The 23,637-nt window shown below is 40.8% G+C and overlaps 1 protein-coding gene across 4 annotated transcripts in view; it reads left to right on the top strand.

Annotated features, from left to right (window-relative positions):
• Positions 1-11,265, top strand: part of LOC139748135 (tubulin alpha-1A chain-like) — an 82,137-nt gene extending 70,872 nt beyond the window's left edge. For 3 of the 4 annotated variants that reach the window (XM_071660808.1, XM_071660809.1, XM_071660806.1), the window contains 2 exons: positions 9,044-9,196; positions 9,434-9,875. In XM_071660808.1, coding sequence (XP_071516909.1) covers positions 9,044-9,196; positions 9,434-9,733 — 453 coding nt within the window. In that variant the 3' untranslated portion in view covers positions 9,734-9,875. Of the gene's footprint in view, positions 1-9,043; positions 9,197-9,433 lie in introns of all 4 variants that reach the window. The other variant, XM_071660807.1, reaches the window with a different exon arrangement.
• Positions 11,266-23,637: the final 12,372 nt, after the last annotated feature.

Here is a 23,637-nt window from a genome sequence, read left to right as displayed (position 1 = left end):
CAGTACAGTACAGTACAGCACAGTACAGTACAGTACAGTACAGTACAGCACAGTACAGTACAGTACAGTACAGTACAGTACAGTACAGCACAGTACAGTACAGTACAGTACAGTACAGCACAGTACAGTGCAGTGCAGTACAGTACAGTACAGCACAGTACAGTACAGTACAGCACAGTACAGTACAGCACAGTACAGCACAGCACAGTACAGTACAGCACAGTACAGTACAGTACAGCACAGTACAGTACAGTACAGTACAGCACAGTACAGTACAGCACAGTACAGTACAGTACAGCACAGTACAGTACAGTACAGCACAGTACAGTACAGTACAGCACAGTACAGTACAGTACAGCACAGTACAGTATAGTACAGTACAGTACAGTACAGCACAGTACAGCACAGTACAGTACAGTACAGTACAGCACAGTACAGCACAGTACAGTACAGTACAGCACAGTACAGTACAGTACAGTACAGTACAGCACAGTACAGTACAGTACAGTACAGTACAGTACAGTCAGGAACGTCTACACTCATGTGGCCTCTGCTCTTCACTGTTATACATCTCTTATACTTCTGTATACTGTCAGCGTGTGTATACTATCAAGGGTTGTATACTGTCAGCGTGTGTATACTATCAAGGGTTGTATACTGTCAGCGTGTGTATACTATCAACGGTTGTATATTGTCAGCGGTTGTAAACTGTCAGCTGTTGTATACTGTCAGCGTGTGTATACTATCAAGGGTTGTATACTGTCAGCGTGTGTATACTATCAAGGGTTGTATACTGTCAGCGTGTGTATACTATCAACGGTTGTATACTGTCAGCGGTTGTAAACTGTCAGCTGTTGTATACTGTCAGCGTGTGTATACTATCAAGGGTTGTATACTGTCAGCGTGTGTATACTATCAAGGGTTGTATACTCTCAGCGTGTGTATACTATCAAGGCTTGTATACTCTCAGCGTGTGTCTACTATCAACGGTTGTATACTGTCAGCGGTTGTAAACTGTCAGCTGTTGTATACTGTCAGGTTCACGGTTTCATTGGTTAACTCTGTTGTAATGTTGCCTCTCGACATATTTTCCCGATACGATGCTGGCTTGATTTTTTGTCACATCCCTTTTTGTTCTGTCATGACCTCCGCTTATCCTGCCATGGTCCCCGCTTATCCTGTCATGGTCCCCGCTTATCCTGTCATGGTCCCCGCTTATCCTGTCATGGTCTCGCTTATCCTGTCATGGTTCCGCTTATCCTGTCATGATCCTCGCTTATCCTGTCATGGTTCCCGCTTATCCTGTCATGGTCCCCGCTTATCCTGTCATGGTCCCCGCTTATCCTGCCATGGTACCCGCTTATCCTGCCATGGTCCCCGCTTATCCTGCCATGGTCCCCGCTTATCCTGTCATGACCTCCGCTTATCCTGCCATGGTCCCCGCTTATCCTGTCATGGTCCCCGCTTATCCTGCCATGGTACCCGCTTATCCTGTCATGGTCCCCGCTTATCCTGTCATGGTCCCCGCTTATCCTGTCATGGTCCCCGCTTATTCTGTCATGATCCTCGCTTATCCTGTCATGGTTCCCGCTTATCCTGTCATGGTTCCCGCTTATCCTGTCATGTTTCCGCTTATGCTGTCATGATCCTCGCTTATCTTGTCATGGTCCCCGCTTATCCTGTCATGGTCCCGCTTATCCTGCCATGGTCCCCGCTTATCCTGTCATGATCGTCGCTTATCCCGTCATGGTCCCCGCTTATCCTGTCATGATCCCGCTTATCCTGCCATGGTCCCCGCTTATCCTACCATGGTACCCGCTTATCCTGTCATGGTCCCCGCTTATCCTGTCATGGTCCCGCTTATCCTGTCATGGTTCCCGCTTATCCTGTCATGGTCCCCGCTTATCCTGTCATAATCCTCGCTTATCCTGTCATGGTTCCCGCTTATCCTGTCATGATCGTCGCTCATCCTGTCATGGTTCCCGCTTATCCTGTCATGGTCCCCGCTTATCCTGTCATGATCGTCGCTTATCCTGTCATGGTCCCGCTTATCCTGGCATGGTTCCCGCTTATCCTGTCATGGTCCCCGCTTATCCTGTCATGGTTCCCGCTTATCCTGTCATAATCCTCGCTTATCCTGTCATGGTTCCCGCTTATCCTGTCATGATCGTCGCTTATCCTGTCATAATCCTCGCTTATCCTGTCATGGTCCCCGCTTATCCTGTCATAATCCTAGCTTATACTGTCATGGTTCCCGCTTATCCTGTCATGGTCCCCGCTTATCCTGTCATGATCGTCGCTTATCCTGTCATGGTTCCGCTTATCCTGTCATGATCCTCGCTTATCCTGCCATGGTCCCCGCTTATCCTGTCATGATCGTCGCTTATCCCGTCATGGTCCCCGCTTATCCTGTCATGATCCCGCTTATCCTGCCATGGTCCCCGCTTATCCTGTCATGATCGTCGCTTATCCCGTCATGGTCCCCGCTTATCCTGTCATGATCCCGCTTATCCTGCCATGGTACCCGCTTATCCTGTCATGGTCCCCGCTTATCCTGTCATGGTCCCGCTTATCCTGTCATGGTTCCCGCTTATCCTGTCATGGTCCCCGCTTATCCTGTCATAATCCTCGCTTATCCTGTCATGGTTCCCGCTTATCCTGTCATGATCGTCGCTCATCCTGTCATGGTTCCCACTTATCCTGTCATGGTCCCCGCTTATCCTGTCATGATCGTCGCTTATCCTGTCATGGTCCCGCTTATCCTGGCATGGTTCCCGCTTATCCTGTCATGGTCCCCGCTTATCCTGTCATGGTTCCCGCTTATCCTGTCATAATCCTCGCTTATCCTGTCATGGTTCCCGCTTATCCTGTCATGATCGTCGCTTATCCTGTCATAATCCTCGCTTATCCTGTCATGGTCCCCGCTTATCCTGTCATAATCCTAGCTTATCCTGTCATGGTTCCCGCTTATCCTGTCATGGTCCCCGCTTATCCTGTCATTATCGTCGCTTATCCTGTCATGGTTCCGCTTATCCTGTCATGATCCTCGCTTATCCTGTCATGGTCCCCGCTTATCCTGTCATGGTCCCCGCTTATCCTGTCATGGTCCCCGCTTATTCTGTCATAATCCTTGCTTATCCTGTCATGGTTCCCGCTTATCCTGTCATGATCGTCGCTTATCCTGTCATAATCCTCGCTTATCCTGTCATGGTCCCCGCTTATCCTGTCATGACCTTTACTATTCCAGTCTTATACTATACAAATATTTGTTTATACCTCCAACTCAACTTCACGTCCTGTCCTGTGATTGTTCTACCCCCACATCTCTTCGAGATCTGTTCACTATTCAAGTCGTCGATCCGTTTAAAAGGAAGTCAGATTAGGTCACCACTCACTCTTTGTTCTTCTAAGAAGGGCATAATTAAGGCTTTTAGCCTTTCCCTGTAGATAGGCTGTTTTGATTCTGGTTCTGTCTTTGTTGCTATCCTCTGCACCTTCTCTATCAGCTCGTTGTGTTTCTTAAGGTGCGATGACCAAATCTGAGAAGCATATTGTAGTTTTGACTTTATATAGGATGGCAACAGCTCGAACTGAACCAGACAGTTGGTCTCTTCAGTTACGCTGGTAATGAAGGATTCTGGCGACCAGTGAGGGACAATGTCTACTGAAGTTCTAACTCCTACACAAACCCTGCAGCTTACCTCCTGCTACATGATGATCACATTCAGGTCTTCTCTCACTGTGACCCGTTTGTGTTACATCTCCTCGGGTTGAACTTCATCAATCATGCATCAGACCAACTTTGGAATTCGTTTAGGTCCCTCTGTAAGTTGATGCACTCTTCCACCCTCTACACCTACCCCGTGACGTCTGCTTCATCTACAGTCGCTCAGGTAGGCGTCTACACCTTCAGACAAGTCGTCCACGTAGATCAAGAAGAGTGATGGTCCCAGAGCAGACCCCTGTGGCACTCCGCTGGTAACCTTAACCTCCCTCGAGAACGCTCCTCAAACACGCATCCGATGATCCCTTCTAGTAAGATAATCTCTCATTAAAGGAGTCTTTCATTTGCTCCTGCCTGATGATCCAGCCTCACATGTGGCACAGTGTTGAATTCCTTTTGACCAAACAAGGCATCGAGTCTTCCCCACTGTGTAAGACAGTCTCTCTCTCTCTCTCTCTCTCTCTCTCTCTCTCTCTCTCTCTCTCTCTCTCTCTCTCTCTCTCTCGGGGGTTTGTAAACACCTTAACCTAGAACCGTATTGCCTCTCATTTAGGTAATTTCTCTTTCGTAGAAAATCCTCCATTTCCCCTTGGATTATTTTTTTCCCCAGAGCCATACAGACCACAGTCGTCAGCGAGGCTGGTCTGTAGCTCATCGTCAGGTCCTGGTTTACTTCCTTGTGTGTACAGATGACGTTTGCCTCCTTCCACTCCCCTGACGCTTTGCCTGTCACCAACGACCCGTTGAGAAGTGTGTCCAGATGTGTCAAGTATACCTGCTCACATCTCCAGCACATACACCTTGTGTGGGTCAAGACTCCAGCATTATTCTGACGTCTGCTTCCCATTCCATCTCCCTGGTGTTGTGGCAGCAGTGTCTCCCACTGTGAAAACACTTGAACTCATTATTCAGTTCCTCACATAACCTCCTGTTACCCTCTACACTTCGCCCCTCACCATCACCTGCTTAACTGACTAGTTATTAATGATGATTTTATGGTAAATTTGGGAGTTTTCTTCTGATTGGCCCAACACAATCCTTTCAAAATGTCTCTTTCCCTTCCTTCGTATCTCGCTACACTCGTTCTTTGTTCTCATCTTCCGTACAACTTCTGGCTGCCTGTCTGGCAGCAGGGCAACTTGAAGTTTTGTGTGTAATGACCTATTTGTACTGTACGTGGAGGGAGTTTTGCACTGTGTGTGTGTGTGTGTGTGTGTGTGTGTGTGTGTGTCTGTATGTTTGTGTGTATGCGTGTGTGTGTATGTATGTATGTATGTGTGTGTGTGTGCCTCTGTGTGTGTGTGTGTGTGTGTGTGTGTGTGTGTGTGTGTGTGTGTGTCTGTATGTTTGTGTGTATGCGTGTGTGTGTATGTATGTATGTATGTGTGTGTGTGTGTGTGCCTCTGTGTGTGTGTGTGTGTGTGTATGTTTGTGTGTGTGTGTATGTATGTATGTGTGTGTGTGCCTCTGTGTGTATGTGTGTGTTTATGTGTGTGTATGTATGTTTGTGTGTATGCGTGTGTGTGTATGTATGTATGTGTGTGTGTGTGCCTCTGTGTGTATGTGTGTGTTTATGTGTGTGTATGTATGTTTGTGTGTATGCATGTGTGTGTGTATGTGTGTTTATGTATGTGAGTGTGAAAGTGTATATGTGTGTGTATGTCTGTGTGTATGTGTTTGTGTGTGTATGTGTCTGTATGTATGTGTGTGTATGTGTGTGTTTGTGTGTGTGTGTTTGTAGGTGTGTGTGTGCGTTTGTGTATGTGTGTGTGTGGGTATGTGTGTGTGTGTGTGTGTTTGTATGTGTGTGTTTGTGTGTGTATGTATGCATGTGTGTGTGTGTTTGTATGTGTGTTCATGTGTGTGTATGTGTTGTGTATGTGTGTGAGTATGTGTGTGTTTGTGTGTGTATATGTGTGTTTCTGCGTGTGTGTGTGTGTATGTGTGTGTTTGTGTGTGTGTATATATGTATGTTTGTGTGTATGCGTGTGTGTGTGTGAATGTGTTTGTGTGTGTGTGTGTGTATGTGTTTGTGCGCGTGTGTGTATGCATGTGTGTGTGTGTGTATGTGTGCGTTTGTGTGTACGTGTGTGTATGTCTCTGTGTGTATGTTTGTATGTGTGTGTTTGTGTTGGTATGTGTATGTTTATGTGTATGTGTGTGTGTTTGTGTATGTATGTCTGTGTGTGTATGTGTGTGTTTGTGTGTGTGTATGGGTGTGTTTGTGTGTTTGTGTATGTATATGTGTGTGTGTGTTTGGGTGTGTGTGTGTGTGTTTGTGTGTGTATGTATGTGCGTGTATGTGTGTGTGTGTATGTGTGTGTATATGTGTTTGTGTGTGCGCGTGTGTGTGTATTTGTGTGTTTATGCGTGTGTGTGTGTGTGTGTGTGTGTGTGTGTGTGTGTGTGTGTGTGCGTGCGTATGTATGTGTGTGTGTTTGTGTGTATGTGTGTGCTTGTATGTGTATGTGTGTGTATGTGTGTGTTTGTGTGTGTATGTATTTGTGTGTGTGTATGTGTGTGTGTGTGTGTGTGTGTGTGTGTGTGTGTGTGTGTGTGTATGTGTGTATGTGAGTGTGTATGTGTGCGTGTATGTGTGTGTGTATGTATGTGTGTGTGCGCGTGTATGTGTATGTGTGTTTATGTGTATGTGTGTGCATGTGTGTATGTATGTGTATGTGTATGCGTGTGTAAGTGTGTATGTGTATGTGTGTGTATGCGCATGTGTATGTGTGTGTGTATGAGAGTGTGTGTGTATGAGTGTGTATGTGTGTGTGTGTATGTGAGTGTGTATATGTGTGCGTATGTGTGTATATGTGTGTGTGTATACGAGTGTGTGTTTGTATATGTGTGTGTGTATGTATGTGCGTGTGTGTGTGTATGTGAGTGTGTGTGTATGTGAGTGTGTGTGTGTGTATGTGAGTGTGTATGTGTGCGTGTATATGTCTGTGTATATATGAGTGTGTATGTGTGTGTTTGTATATGTGTGTGTGTATACGCGTGTGTATATATATGTGTGTGTGTGTGTGTGTGTGTATGTGTGTGTATGTGTGTGTGCATATGTGTGTATGTGTGTGTACGTTTGTGTATGTGTATATGTGTGTGTATGTGTTTGTGTATATATATGTGTGTGTGTGTGTGTGTCTGTGTATGTATATGTGTGTGTGTGTGTGTGTGTGTGTATGTGTGTGTGTGTATGTGTATGTGTGTGTGTATTTGTCTGTGTGTGTGTGAGTGTGTGTGTATGTGTCTGTGTGTGTGTGAGTGTATGTGTGTGTGTGTGTGTGTATGTATTTGTGTGTGTGTGTGTGTGTGTGTGTGTGTGTGTGTGTGTGTATGTGTGTGTGTGTATGTATGAGTGTGTGTGTGTGTGTGTGTGTGTGTGTGTGTGTGTGTGTGTGTGTGTGTGTGAGTGTGTATGTGTGTGCGTATGTGTGTATATGTGTGTGTGTATACGAGTGTGTGTGTGTGTATGTGTGTGTGTGCGTATGTATATGCGTGTGTATGTGTGTATGTGAGTGTGTATGTGTGCGTGTATATGTCTGTGTATATGTGAGTGCGTATGTGTGTGTTTGTATATGTGTATGTGTGTGTGTGTGTATGTGTGTGTGTGTGTGTGTATGTGTGTGTGTGTATGTGTATGTATATGTTTCTACATTTGTTCTCTCACGTTGCGTGTAAGTAAGTAAGTAGTGTCGGTGGTAGTAATGTATACATAGCAACACGAACAGACTGGTTGGTATACGTGTGTGGCGTCAACAACAACTGTGTACGTAACAGGAGAAGGGGCAGGTGTTATGACCTCTAGAATGACACGACAGGTGTTATGACAGGTGTTATGACCTCTAGAATGACACGACAGGTGCTATGACAGGTGTATTGACCTCTAGAATGACACGACAGGTGTTATGACAGGTGTTATGACCTCTAGAATGACACGACAGGTGCTATGACAGGTGTATTGACCTCTAGAATGACATGACAGGTGTTATGACAGGTGTTATGACCTCTAGAATGACACGACAGGTGTTATGACAGGTGTTATGACCTCTAGGATGACACGACAGGTGTTATGACCTCTAGAATGACACGACAGGTGTTATGACAGGTGTTTTGACCTCTAGAATGACACGACAGGTGTTATGACAGGTGTTATGACCTCTAGAATGACACGACAGGTGTTATGACAGGTGTTATGACCTCTAGAATGACACGACAGGTGTTATGACAGGTGTTATGACCTCTAGGATGACATGACAGGGGTTATGACAGGTTATTGACCTCTAGGATGACACGACAGGTGTTATGACAGGTTATTGACCTCTAGGATGACACGACAGGTGTTATGACAGGTTATTGACCTCTAGAATGACACGACAGGTGTTATGACAGGTGTTTCGACCTCTAGAATGACACGACAGGTGTTATGACAGGTTATTGACCTATAGAACGACATGACAGGTGTTATGACCTCTAGAATGACACGACAGGTGTTATGACAGGTTATTGACCTATAGAACGACATGACAGGTGTTATGACCTCTAGAATGATACGACAGGTGTTATGACCTCTAGAATGATACGAGAGGTGTTATGACCTCTAGAATGATACGACAGGTGTTATGACAGGTTTTATGACCTCTAGAATGACACGACAGGTGTTATGACAGGTGTACTGACCTCAGGAATGACACGACAGGTGTTAGTGTATTGACCTCGTGTAACAAGGCAGGTGTTAGAGCAATGTGAGCTGACGAGGAGGTCAGTTGTTACATGACCACTTCGTTACCCTCAACCACTGACTCAGGAGAAGTGTCAGTGTCAAGCGTGTCAGTGTCAAGCGTGTCAGTGTCACACCAGTGATGGGGTGGGTGTCATCCTACTTGTCATGATCAGATACCTGACGTAGCAGGTGTTATGACAGGTCTCCAGGTCTACTGTAAGGACACAGGTGTTATGACAGGTCTCCAGGTCTACTGTAAGGACACAGGTGTTATGACAGGTCTTCAGGTGTACTGTAAGGACACAGGTGTTATGACAGGTCTCCAGGTCTACTTTAAGGCCACAGGTGTTATGACAGGTCTCAGGCCACAAGTGTTATGACAGGTCTCCAGGTCTACTGTAAGGACACAGGTGTTATGACAGGTCTTCAGGTCTACTGTAAGGCCACAGGTGTTATGACAGGTCTCCAGGTCTACTATAAGGCCACAGGTGTTATGACAGGTCTCCAGGTCTACTATAAGGCCACAGGTGTTATGACAGGTCTCCAGGTCTACTATAAGGCCACAGGTGTTATGACAGGTGTTGCTCCTCCGGCAGATGGTGAAATGTGACCCCCGTCACGGGAAGTACATGGCTTGCTGTCTCCTGTATCGTGGGGACGTCGTGCCCAAAGACGTGAACGCAGCCATCGCCTCCATCAAGACGAAACGTTCCATCCAGTTCGTGGACTGGTGCCCCACTGGCTTCAAGGTGATCCACCTCACTACATGGTCTCGTTTGGCGCACAAAACTTTCCATATATGTTGGTCTGGTGACGTTCATGTTGTCATATATTATCTTGTGTATAAGTTATATTGTCATATATTATCTTCTGTATGTTATATTCTTGTTTAAGACTTCGATATTGAGACAAGAGCAAGTGGGTTCATATCCTGTGTCCCTGATTGAGGTGGTGTACGTGTGTAATAGCTTCATTATGTGCTTCAGGTGGGCATCAACTACCAGCCTCCCACTGTGGTGCCTGGCGCAGACCTAGCTAAGGTGGCTCGCGCAGTCTGCATGCTCTCCAACACCACAGCCATCGCCGAGGCCTGGGGTCGCCTAGATCACAAGTTCGACCTCATGTACGCCAAGCGAGCTTTCGTCCACTGGTACGTGGGAGAGGGGATGGAAGAGGGCGAGTTCTCCGAGGCCCGCGAGGACTTGGCTGCTCTGGAGAAGGACTACGAAGAAGTGGCCATCGACAGCATCCTCGAGGGCGAGGACGAAGGCGAAGAGGAAATGTAAAATGTTGAAAAGTTGCAGACTGTCCCACCTTCACTGCCTCAGGCACGCACTCATTATGACAGCAGCTGACGTGTAAGGTGTATCTGGTCGGTCGCTTGTGTTTGGTTCGTAGCTCGCCGGACGCCCACTCGTTCTCGGGGCAGTGGAGACAGGTCGAGGCCGGGGCAACTGGTGTCTGATCCATCTGGCTCGTGCCAGCCAGCCAGGAGGGGTGTCGACCAAGGTAAATCTAACGCCACTGCTGGAACCCAGTGTGTTCCATGAAGATCCTGGATGTTCCAGCTGCCTTACTGGAAGGTGAACATTCCTGGAAGATGACTCTTACTCGAGGGTGACCCTTGTTGGAGGTTGACCCTTACTGGAGGCTGAACTATGCTGGAGACTGAGCATCACTGGAGGCCGAGTATTACTGGAGACTGAGCATTACTGGAGGCTGACCATTAATGAAGGCTGAGCATTACTGGGGTCTGAGTGTCAGTGGATGCTGAGCATTACTGGGGTCTGTGTCAGTGGATGCTGAGCATTACTGGGGTCTGTATCAGTGGATGCTGAGCATTACTGGGGTCTGTGTCAGTGGATGCTGAGCATTACTGGGGTCTGAGTGTCAGTTTATGCTGAGCATTACTGGGGTCTGAGTGTCAGTGGATGCTGAGCATTACTGGGGTCTGTGTCAGTGGATGCTGAGCATTACTGGGGTCTGAGTGTCAGTGGATGCTGAGCATTACTGGGGTCTGTGTCAGTGGATGCTGAGCATTACTGGGGTCTGAGTGTCAGTGGATGCTGAGCATTACTGGGGTCTGTGTCAGTGGATGCTGAGCATTACTGGGGTCTGTGTCAGTGGATGCTGACCATTACTAGGGTCTGTGTCAGTGGATGCTGAGCATTAGTAGGTGCTGAGCATCACAGTGGGATCCCTAGCCTTACTGTGCAGTGCTGCTCAGTGGTCACTGTGGCCAGAGACACACTCCACACAAGGCCGTGGTCATCCCCACTGGTTATGACAGACCCCTAACTACTCTACTCTCACCACTGGGAATCTTCACAGTTCATGTCAGACTATCCCCAGTGGTGGAGACACTGCCCTGCCAGCTGACACTGTGTTTTACCATCACCACTGGTGAGGATGGCTCACATTTCCGTGCCAGACTATCACCAGTGGTGGAGACACTGCCCTACCAGCTGACACTCTGTTTTACCATCACCACTGGTGAGGATGGCTCACATTTCCGTGCCAGACTATCACCAGTGGTGGATACACTGCCCTGCCAGCTGACACTGTGTTTTACCATCACCACTGGTGAGGATGGCTCACATTTCCGTGCCAGACTATCACCAGTGGTGGACACACTACCCTGCCAGCTGACACAATGCCAGATGGTGATAACAGTTCGACCTTCCGACAATACTGTCATTCAGTTGTACAAGCTTGTCCCTCAAGTTGGCTGTTTACGCGTTTTGTTACATTTTGTAAAGTGAAAAGGGAAAAGGCTCACTGATGAACGCCAATAAATGCACTTATAAGGCACTTACAATTAGTGTTTCACTATCCTTCACACACTTCCTGATCAAGATAACTTCTTCACATTCATGAAGATAACATTAGTTCTTCACATTCATGAACATAACATTAGTTCTTCACATTCATGAAGATAACATTAGTTCTTCACATTCATGAAGATAACATTAGTTCTTCACATTCATGAACATAACATTAGTTCTTCACATTCATGAAGATAACATTAGTTCTTCACATTCATGAACATAACATTAGTTCTTCACATTCATGAAGATAACATTAGTTCTTCACATTCATGAACATAACATTAGTTCTTCACATTCATGAAGATAACATTAGTTCTTCACATTCATGAACATAACATTAGTTCTTCACATTCATGAAGATAACATTAGTTCTTCACATTCATGAAGATAACATTAGTTCTTCACATTCATGAAGATAACATTAGTTCTTCACATTCATGAACATAACATTAGTTCTTCACATTCATGAAGATAACATTAGTTCTTCACATTCATGAACATAACATTAGTTCTTCACATTCATGAAGATAACATTAGTTCTACATATTTAGATAACATTAGTTCTTCACATTCATGAACATAACATTAGTTCTTCACATTCATGAACATAACATTAGTTCTTCACATTCATGAACATAACATTAGTTCTTCACATTCATGAACATAACATTAGTTCTTCACATTCATGAACATAACATTAGTTCTTCACATTCATGAACATAACATTAGTTCTTCACATTCATGAAGATAACATTAGTTCTTCACATTCATGAAGATAACATTAGTTCTTCACATTCATGAAGATAACATTAGTTCTTCACATTCATGAACATAACATTAGTTCTTCACATTCATGAACATAACATTAGTTCTTCACATTCATGAACATAACATTAGTTCTTCACATTCATGAACATAACATTAGTTCTTCACATTCATGAACATAACATTAGTTCTTCACATTCATGAACATAACATTAGTTCTTCACATTCATGAACATAACATTAGTTCTTCACATTCATGAACATAACATTAGTTCTTCACATTCATGAAGATAACATTAGTTCTTCACATTCATGAACATAACATTAGTTCTTCACATTCATGAACATAACATTAGTTCTTCACATTCATGAACATAACATTAGTTCTTCACATTCATGAACATAACATTAGTTCTTCACATTCATGAACATAACATTAGTTCTTCACATTCATGAACATAACATTAGTTCTTCACATTCATGAACATAACATTAGTTCTTCACATTCATGAACATAACATTAGTTCTTCACATTCATGAACATAACATTAGTTCTTCACATTCATGAACATAACATTAGTTCTTCACATTCATGAACATAACATTAGTTCTTCACATTCATGAACATAACATTAGTTCTTCACATTCATGAACATAACATTAGTTCTTCACATTCATGAACATAACATTAGTTCTTCACATTCATGAACATAACATTAGTTCTTCACATTCATGAACATAACATTAGTTCTTCACATTCATGAACATAACATTAGTTCTTCACATTCATAAAGATAACATTAGTTCTTCACATTCATGAACATAACATTAGTTCTTCACATTCATAAAGATAACATTAGTTCTTCACATTCATGAACATAACATTAGTTCTTCACATTCATGAAGATAACATTAGTTCTTCACATTCATGAAGATAACATTAGTTCTACATATTTAGATAACATTAGTTCTTCACATTCATGAACATAACATTAGTTCTTCACATTCATAAAGATAACATTAGTTCTTCACATTCATGAAGATAACATTAGTTCTACATATTTAGATAACATTAGTTCTTCACATTCATGAACATAACATTAGTTCTTCACATTCATAAAGATAACATTAGTTCTTCACATTCATGAACATAACATTAGTTCTTCACATTCATGAAGATAACATTAGTTCTTCACATTCATGAAGATAACATTAGTTCTACATATTTAGATAACATTAGTTCTTCACATTCATGAACATAACATTAGTTCTTCACATTCATGAACATAACATTAGTTCTTCACATTCATGAACATAACATTAGTTCTTCACATTCATGAACATAACATTAGTTCTTCACATTCATGAACATAACATTAGTTCTTCACATTCATGAACATAACATTAGTTCTTCACATTCATGAAGATAACATTAGTTCTTCACATTCATGAACATAACATTAGTTCTTCACATTCATGAAGATAACATTAGTTCTTCACATTCATGAAGATAACATTAGTTCTTCACATTCATGAACATAACATTAGTTCTTCACATTCATGAACATAACATTAGTTCTTCACATTCATGAACATAACATTAGTTCTTCACATTCATGAAGATAACATTAGTTCTACATATTTAGATAACATTAGTTCTTCACATTCATGAACATAACATTAGTTCTTCACATTCATAAAGATAACATTAGTTCTTCACATTCATGAAGATAACATTAGTTCTACATATTTAGATAACATTAGTTCTTCACATTCATGAACATAACATTAGTTCTTCACATTCATAAAGATAACATTAGTTCTTCACATTCATGAACATAACATTAGTTCTTCACATTCATGAAGATAACATTAGTTCTTCACATTCATGAAGATAACATTAGTTCTTCACATTCATGAAGATAACATTAGTTCTTCACATTCATGAACATAACATTAGTTCTTCACATTCATGAAGATAACATTAGTTCTTCACATTCATGAAGATAACATTAGTTCTTCACATTCATGAAGATAACATTAGTTCTTCACATTCATGAAGATAACATTAGTTCTTCACATTCATGAAGATAACATTAGTTCTTCACATTCATGAAGATAACATTAGTTCTTCACATTCATGAACATAACATTAGTTCTTCACATTCATGAAGATAACATTAGTTCTTCACATTCATGAAGATAACATTAGTTCTTCACATTCATGAACATAACATTAGTTCTTCACATTCATGAAGATAACATTAGTTCTTCACATTCATGAACATAACATTAGTTCTTCACATTCATGAAGATAACATTAGTTCTTCACATTCATGAACATAACATTAGTTCTTCACATTCATGAAGATAACATTAGTTCTTCACATTCATGAAGATAACATTAGTTCTTCACATTCATGAAGATAACATTAGTTCTTCACATTCATGAAGATAACATTAGTTCTTCACATTCATGAAGATAACATTAGTTCTTCACATTCATGAAGATAACATTAGTTCTTCACATTCATGAAGATAACATTAGTTCTTCACATTCATGAAGATAACATTAGTTCTTCACATTCATGAAGATAACATTAGTTCTTCACATTCATGAACATAACATTAGTTCTTCACATTCATGAAGATAACATTAGTTCTACATATTTAGATAACATTAGTTCTTCACATTCATGAACATAACATTAGTTCTTCACATTCATAAAGATAACATTAGTTCTTCACATTCATGAAGATAACATTAGTTCTTCACATTCATGAAGATAACATTAGTTCTTCACATTCATGAACATAACATTAGTTCTTCACATTCATGAAGATAACATTAGTTCTACATATTTAGATAACATTAGTTCTTCACATTCATGAACATAACATTAGTTCTTCACATTCATAAAGATAACATTAGTTCTTCACATTCATGAACATAACATTAGTTCTTCACATTCATAAAGATAACATTAGTTCTTCACATTCATGAACATAACATTAGTTCTTCACATTCATGAAGATAACATTAGTTCTTCACATTCATGAAGATAACATTAGTTCTTCACATTCATGAACATAACATTAGTTCTTCACATTCATGAAGATAACATTAGTTCTTCACATTCATGAACATAACATTAGTTCTTCACATTCATGAAGATAACATTAGTTCTTCACATTCATGAACATAACATTAGTTCTTCACATTCATGAAGATAACATTAGTTCTTCACATTCATGAACATAACATTAGTTCTTCACATTCATGAAGATAACATTAGTTCTTCACATTCATGAAGATAACATTAGTTCTTCACATTCATGAAGATAACATTAGTTCTTCACATTCATGAAGATAACATTAGTTCTTCACATTCATGAAGATAACATTAGTTCTTCACATTCATGAACATAACATTAGTTCTTCACATTCATGAAGATAACATTAGTTCTACATATTTAGATAACATTAGTTCTTCACATTCATGAACATAACATTAGTTCTTCACATTCATGAACATAACATTAGTTCTTCACATTCATGAACATAACATTAGTTCTTCACATTCATGAACATAACATTAGTTCTTCACATTCATGAACATAACATTAGTTCTTCACATTCATGAACATAACATTAGTTCTTCACATTCATGAAGATAACATTAGTTCTTCACATTCATGAACATAACATTAGTTCTTCACATTCATGAACATAACATTAGTTCTTCACATTCATGAACATAACATTAGTTCTTCACATTCATGAACATAACATTAGTTCTTCACATTCATGAACATAACATTAGTTCTTCACATTCATAAAGATAACATTAGTTCTTCATATTTAGATAACATTAGTTCTTCACATTCATGAAGATAACATTAGTTCTTCATATTTAGATAACATTAGTTCTTCACATTCATGTCCGTAGATGTAACAACTTTGGTATGAACAAACACTGTTCACGTATCTCTGTTGTAAAAGTCGTGTTGGCTGGAAAGCCTCCCCTCCTTTATTATAATTTCTTCCATCCCCAAACAAAAAAAAAAAAAAGTCTTTTAAAACTGAAATGTAACAATGATGAACTGAGAGTAAACTATTTCATGACACTTCCTCTGGCCGACACATATATATATAGAAATAAAGTTGATCATGAAACATTTGAAGTAATCATTTTATCGTTTAATTCCAAGAGTTCTCTGGCCTCACGCAATACACCAAGGCCATCTCCAGCTCTCGTGGTTGGATCTATAATGAAGTTATGATGCAAAACAAAGTTCCCAAGTAACATACCAGACGTAAATACCTTTCGTATCAACACTATAATATAACGAAATGCTTCGTAACCTCATATGATTATGTACAATAATTCAAATTGCTTCGTCTGAGCGATAGATACCGGATTATCATCATATAGAAAATCAGGAAATATTCTAAACACGTAACTATTTAATTATATACAAGACTTAATTACCCACTAACAATATATCAATAGGCCACATAATGAGGCTGGGGCAACCTATTCTGCTCAGAAAAACAAAATTTACAGCGAACAGTTCAGGGTATTTCTCTGGCCATGTTCTTAATGTGATGTAGATAACATAAAAGTTTTTAATAGTTAAAATGATCATGAGAGATATAGTAATGTTTGCTCTGGTCGACAGATACCACACACACATAGATTGAATTCTCATGTCATTTTTAAATCTTGTGATTATTGAAAGGTTTAGCTACAAGACTGAATGACCCACAAACAATAAGGATATTAATATTCACATGAAAAAATAGAAAAAAAAGGTATTTTTCCCGCCAAAAACTTTCAAAATTATAATATGAAATAATCAAAGTATCCAACATTTCATAATCTTGCTTCTGGCTGAGATGTACCGAGAAATTGTGAAGTGAATAATCATAGAATACTTGAAACAATCATTAAAATGCTTAATTACATGACTTAATTAAGATAAACAATACAGCAACCTCAAATTTATATTTACCATTTAAAACTGAACCTATACTGAGGTTTTGAAGATAGAACTTCTGAGAAAAAATAGGAAAAATGCATTTTAGGCCAAAAATATTTCCTTTTCAGATTAGTAATGTCATGAATGTTTTTTTTTTGAAATGGTAAAATAAGATATTTCATATTACTTTCTTTGGTCGATGTATACTTAATGAATATGAAGTGAATTCTCAGGAATTTTTGTTTTTAAGTCTGAAATGATTTAAGGTTTCATTACAGGATTTTACAGACCTAAGCAAGAATAAGACGATAAGATATTGTACAATGAAATCAAACCTACAGTAAAGAGGTTATGATGGTAGTAGACTTCAGTCCAAATATAAAGTGGATCACGTTAACAGGTGACCGAGAGGGAACGAGACATAACGGAACTGATTGAAGACACTTTACTGGAACAGTTAATTAAGAAACCACAACTCGAGGTCAAAACATACTTGATCTTGTCCTCACCTGTGACACAAACGTAATCAACTCTTGTGAAGTTGACGAGAGGTTGTCACACAGCGATCACACTTTGATTACATTAGAGATGAATTTAGGTTATGAAATAATATCAACAAACTCTTGATCCCAGATAACTGACCAGCAAATTATGAAAACATTAGACAAGTAATTCGCATTACCAATTGAACAAAACCTCTTGACGTTCACACAGTCGAGGAAATGTGGAATAATTCTACAAACACAAGACTCAAGATTAAAAAGAAACAGATTCCACAAATTACGAAGAAAACTTGTAATATTTCAAAACCATCATGGATGAATAGGAGAATAGAAGGACCAATTCACCAAAAGATGAAAACATATAAGAAATTTAAATTAATGGGAACCGATGAAAATCACCAGAAATTAATCAAAATCCAAAGAGAGTGTAAGAAGGTCATAAGACAGAGTAAACGCGACGAAGAAAAAATGTCTAAGACAAAGGAAGACAGTAAAAGAAGGAATTGAACCATTACGAAACGAACATGACACACTAACTACTGATGACAAGGAAATGGTTACCATACTAAACTATTCTTTCAACTCTGTATTGACAATTGAAGAAACATCTCGAATACCACAACCAATGAAAATGTTTCAAGGATCTGATGAAGAAGAGTTGAAGGTTAGAGAAATAAAGAGTTCTGAAGTACTTAAATACCTGGACCAATTAAATCCTAACAAATCCCACGGCCCAGATAACTTAACTCCAAGATTTTTAAAGGAGGTCAGGAGACAGCTGATATACACCATAACAAAAATATTCAACAAATCTCTATCAGATGATCAGGTGCCAACTGACTGGAAACTAGCAAATGTTTCTCCTATATATAAACAAGGAGACAAAAAGTGTGCCTTGAACTACCGCCCAATTAGCCTTACGTCAGTGTTAGGTAAAATGATGGAAAAATAATACGAGATGAAATTGTCACGTTTCTATAACACAAAATTATATCGAACAACCAACACGGTTTCCGCTATAGAAGATCCTGCCTGACGAATTTGATGGAATTTTCTAATGTTATTTATCAGAACTGGGACGAAAAATTACCATCTGATGTAGTATATTTACATTTACAAAAGGCTTTCGATAAAGTACCTCACAAGAGACTTTTACATAAACTCAAGGAATCGGTGAAGAACTGTGTACATGGATCAGAGACTGGCTTACCGGAAGAAAGCAGCGTGTACACAGCGAAGCCTCAGATTGGCTCGACGTAACGAGTGGTGTGCCACAGGGGTCGGTCCTAGGTCCAATCCTTTTCATAATATACATTAATGACCTAGAACTCGGTCTCATATCTAAGATCTCCAAATTTGCTGACGATACTAAACTAAGAGGTAGAGATGTAAACAGGCGGGACTGCGAAATGATTCAAAGATCTTAACTTACCAGCAGAGTGGTCAGACAGATGGCAAATGAAGTTTAAATGTAGACAAGTGTAAAGTTATGCACATTGGAGACAAGAATATGCGTTACGACTACAAACTATTCGGAAACTCTCTAACTAAAGTAAATGAAGAAAAGGACCTTTGAGTTGTCATTAACGACAATCTGAAATACACTAAACAGTGTCAAGCAGCAAGTAAAAAAGGTAACCAAATGTTAGGTTTCATAGCCAGGAACACAAGACACCAGAAACAATTCTCACACTTTATAATTCTCTAGTAAGACCAAACCTTGAATATGGAGTCCAGTTTTGGTCACCAAACTATAATAAAGACGAGGAAGAATTAGAGTAAGTACAAAGACGCGCGACAAAACTGATTCCATCACTGACATACGAAGAGAGTCTAAAACGATTGGATCTCTTCTCCCTTAATAAAACGTAGACTTCACGACGACTTAATGCAAGTGTTCAAAATTTTGAACAAGTTCCATAAAGTTAATCACGAACATTTTTTCGAAATACAGGAAAATAAAATTACCAGGACAAATGGAATAAGATCTAAAGCTACAAGATGTAGTACGAACGTGGGAAAAAGCTTCTTTTCCTATAGATGTGTTGACCACTGGAATAAGTTACCGTCAGACATAGTGAATGCTAAGACTATGAATAACTTCAATAGTCATTTAGACAAATATTTCATAAACTCAGGTTTACTCTGAGAAAAACACACATTTTCTGGAACAAGGTTGTTGATATATGGAACGATATCCCACGTAGAGCAATTGAAGGCAGGACTTTATAGAGATACGTTGAAGAATCCACTTGATGAATACGTCGCTTCAAGTCCACGACTTTCATCATTTTGCGTCGCCAGATCAACTTGATGAATACGTCGCTTCAAGTCCACGACTTTCATCATTTGCGTCGCCAGATCAACTTGATGAATACGTCGCTTCAAGTCCACGACTTTCATCATTTTGCGTCGCCAGATCAACTTGATGAATACGTCGCTTCAAGTCCACGACTTTCATCATTTTGCGTCGCCAGATCAACTTGATGAATACGTCGCTTCAAGTCCACGACTTTCATCATTTTGCGTCGCCAGATCACTTGATGAATTACTCGCTTCAAGTCCACGAACTTTGCATCATTTTTGCGTCGACCAGATCCAAACTTGAAGGGAAAACGGCTTCAAGTCCACGACTTTCATCATTTTGCGTCGCCAGATCAACTTGATGAATACGTCGCTTCAAGTCCACGACTTTCATCATTTGCGTCGCCAGATCAACTTGATGAATACGTCGCTTCAAGTCCACGACTTTCATCATTTTGCGTCGCCAGATCAACTTGATGAATACGTCGCTTCAAGTCCAAGACTTTCATCATTTTGCGTCGCCAGATCAACTTGATGAATACGTCGCTTCAAGTCCACGACTTTCATCATTTTGCGTCGCCAGATCAACTTGATGAATACGTCGCTTCAAGTCCACGACTTTCATCATTTTGCGTCGCCAGAGTCACAATGATAATTTACAAGTTATTCTCTTAGAGTTATCTATATACCTACGAACTTTGGCCACATTGATCTGTGTCTGATGATATCATCAGCCACAACAGACATCCTGGAAAGCACCCGAAGGTCTGTTGCTGTCTGGATATTCTTGTGTATTCTTGTGTATGTCTCTCACTCCAGACCCCAGCACGTGTCCAGTCTTCAGTTGTGATCAGAGTCAGCAGTTGTGATCATCGTCAGGAGTTGTGATCATCGTCAGGAGTTGTGATCAGCGTCAGCAGTTGTGATCGTCAGTAGTTGACATAGTCAGTAGTTGTGATGAGCGTCAGCAGTTGTGATCAACGTCAGCAGTTGTGATCGGCGTCAGTAGTTATGATCAGCGTCAGTAGTTATGATCAGCGTCAGTAGCTATGATCAGCGGATCGTCAGTAGTTGACATAGTCAGTAGTTGTGATGAGCGTCAGCAGTTGTGATCAACGTCAGCAGTTGTGATCGGCGTCAGTAGTTATGATCAGCATCAGTAGTTATGATCAGCTTCAGTAGCTATGATCAGCGTCAGTAGCTATGATCAGCGTCAGCAGTTGTGATCAGCAGTTGTGATCAGCGTCAGCAGTTATGATCAGCATCAATAGTTATGATCAGCGTCAGCAGTTGTGATCAGCGTCAGTAGCTATGATCAGCGTCAGCAGTTGTGATCAGCGTCAGCAGTTATGATCAGCATCAATAGTTATGATCAGCGTCAGCAGTTATGATCAGCATCAGTAGTTATGATCAGCGTCAGCAGTTGTGATCAGCGTCAGCAGGTGGCAGTGTGTACAATACTCAGTTAACACGACCGTCCGCCACACTCAGTATTGATCCTCATCTTTGTGTCGTGTGTCTGGCGGAAGATTATCTTGCGAGCCAATCATATCTTTAATCTCCTCATTATCAGGTATACACCGAGTTAACTACTGTATTGCTAATTACGTCACGCACACCACAAGACCCAAAATGTTGTTCTGTGTTTGTTATTGTGTTGTGGGCGGCTGGATGTCTGCCTACAATGTCCTCCTTCATATAAGATTTAAGAAACTGAACGATTTTGTGGCTCAGTAGTTTGATACATAGACGAACTATACCACAACACAGGGAAGGTCATCTGGTGTACAGATCTGTAGTGACTTTGTTCTTGTGCGTCCCATCTTGGCTGTTTTTCGTTGATCTCTTTCTTCTTGTGACGATGTGGGATTTTCAAGGAAAATAGATAAAAGGAACAGTTATTCTTACAACCAACTGATTATCCCTAAAAATAGATACACTTCCCAGTAGATGGCGTTGTGAACGAAGACGTAGCGTCTGTTTGTGAACATTTTGGCAGGAGGTTCACACAGCAGCGTTGGTGCGGGGCAGAAACACACACGAGAAAATAAATCAATAAACATGACTCCATAACAGGGCGGGCCACACCTACGTGGTGTGAAGAAAACGAAAACACGAAGTTCGACTTTTCCCCGAGTCGTCACATGGTTAAGATAAACACGTATTGTGGGTTGGTTGGTTATAATATTATTTCTGTGTTGGTCATGATGTCTTTTCTTGTGGTATATGATTATATATTTCGTCAATTTGTTATCATTTCCTTCATGGTGATAGATAGTGTTATCTAGTTATCATGCGCATGTTATACGCAGTGTTATCAGTTTGGTCAAGTATATTGACCATCCCGCATCAGCACTTCTGATATATTGACCATTTCCCTTCATGACTTGCATATGTTTATTGTTGTTGTTATTGTCAAACTGTTTTCTCAGACATAGACGACTATTGGTTTGGGAGCTTCAAATATTTTAGTTACCGTTAAAATCAAATTTTCTTTCCTCAGCACCATGTACGTTTTCTATGATGAGGCAGCTTCTCTTCGAGTCGAAAGTCAAACACAAACAGTATCGAGGAAACTTCCTTCTATGTATACATTCTTCGAGGAGGAGTTTATTCCCGACTCTGTCTTGAACTTGAGGTTATTGAAGTATTCTACAACCATATTTAATAACCACACACACACAAAGACACACACAACAAGGCTGTTCAAAATGTTGTTGTCTGGTAACGTTGAAGTATGAAGGCCAGGCGAGGGAACTTGTGCACATTAAAGACACGGCCTCTCTGAAAACTCCTCTCTCTCTCTCTCTCTCTCTCTCTCTCTCTCTCTCTCTCTCTCTCTCTCTCTCTCTCTCTCCCTTGTCCCATGGGCCATTCACCCTCCTCCACTCCCCCAACACCACAACATACGCTCACGCAGGTCATAATTAACAACTGTGATGAAGTTGACACAACTTCAACATGCGCCGCAACTTTTGGGAAACAGTTTTGTGCAGCAAACATGGACGACACAGATGGTAAGTGTCATAGGCTTTCACTACGAAATAAACAAAGAAGGAGACACAGATGATATGATGTAAAGGTCAATAGATCTAACAAGTGAGAGGGCGACTACCTGGTCAAATAGATCTGTTATGGACCTGTTACGTGTGTGAAGCGAACATATTTATCATTCTGAAGTGACGATGTGTAACGGCCTGCTTCTGTAGACCATTTGATAATGATTGTTATATGTGTGACCTCCAGCTGTCACCAACAACAATCTGTGTCACTGTGACCTCCAGCAGTCACCAACAACAGTCTGTGCCACTGTGACCTCCAGCAGTCTCCAACAACAGTCTGTGCCACTGTGACCTCCAGCAGACACCAACAACAATCTGTGCCACTGTGACCTCCAGCAGACACCAACAACAATCTGTGCCACTGTGACCTCCAGCAGTCACCAACAACAATCTGTGTCACTGTGACCTCCAGCTGTCACCAACAACAGTCTGTGCCACTGTGACCTCCAGCAGTCACCAACAACAATCTGTGCCACTGTGACCTCCAGCAGTCTCCAACAACAATCTGTGCCACTGTGACCTCCAGCTGTCACCAACAACAATCTGTGCCACTGTGACCTCCAGCAGTCTCCAACAACAATCTGTGCCACTGTGACCTCCAGCAGTCACCAACAACAATCTGTGCCACTGTGACCTCCAGCAGTCACCAACAACAATCTGTGCCACTGTGACCTCCAGCAGTCATTTACAACAATCTGTGCCACTGTGACCTCCAGCTGTCACCAACAACAATCTGTGTCACTGT

Source organism: Panulirus ornatus, chromosome 72 (assembly GCF_036320965.1).
Source record: "Panulirus ornatus isolate Po-2019 chromosome 72, ASM3632096v1, whole genome shotgun sequence".
Classification (NCBI taxonomy): Eukaryota; Metazoa; Arthropoda; class Malacostraca; order Decapoda; family Palinuridae; genus Panulirus; species Panulirus ornatus.
The sequence above is the reverse complement of the archived record's forward strand: the minus strand, read 5'-3'. Positions and strand labels throughout refer to the sequence as shown.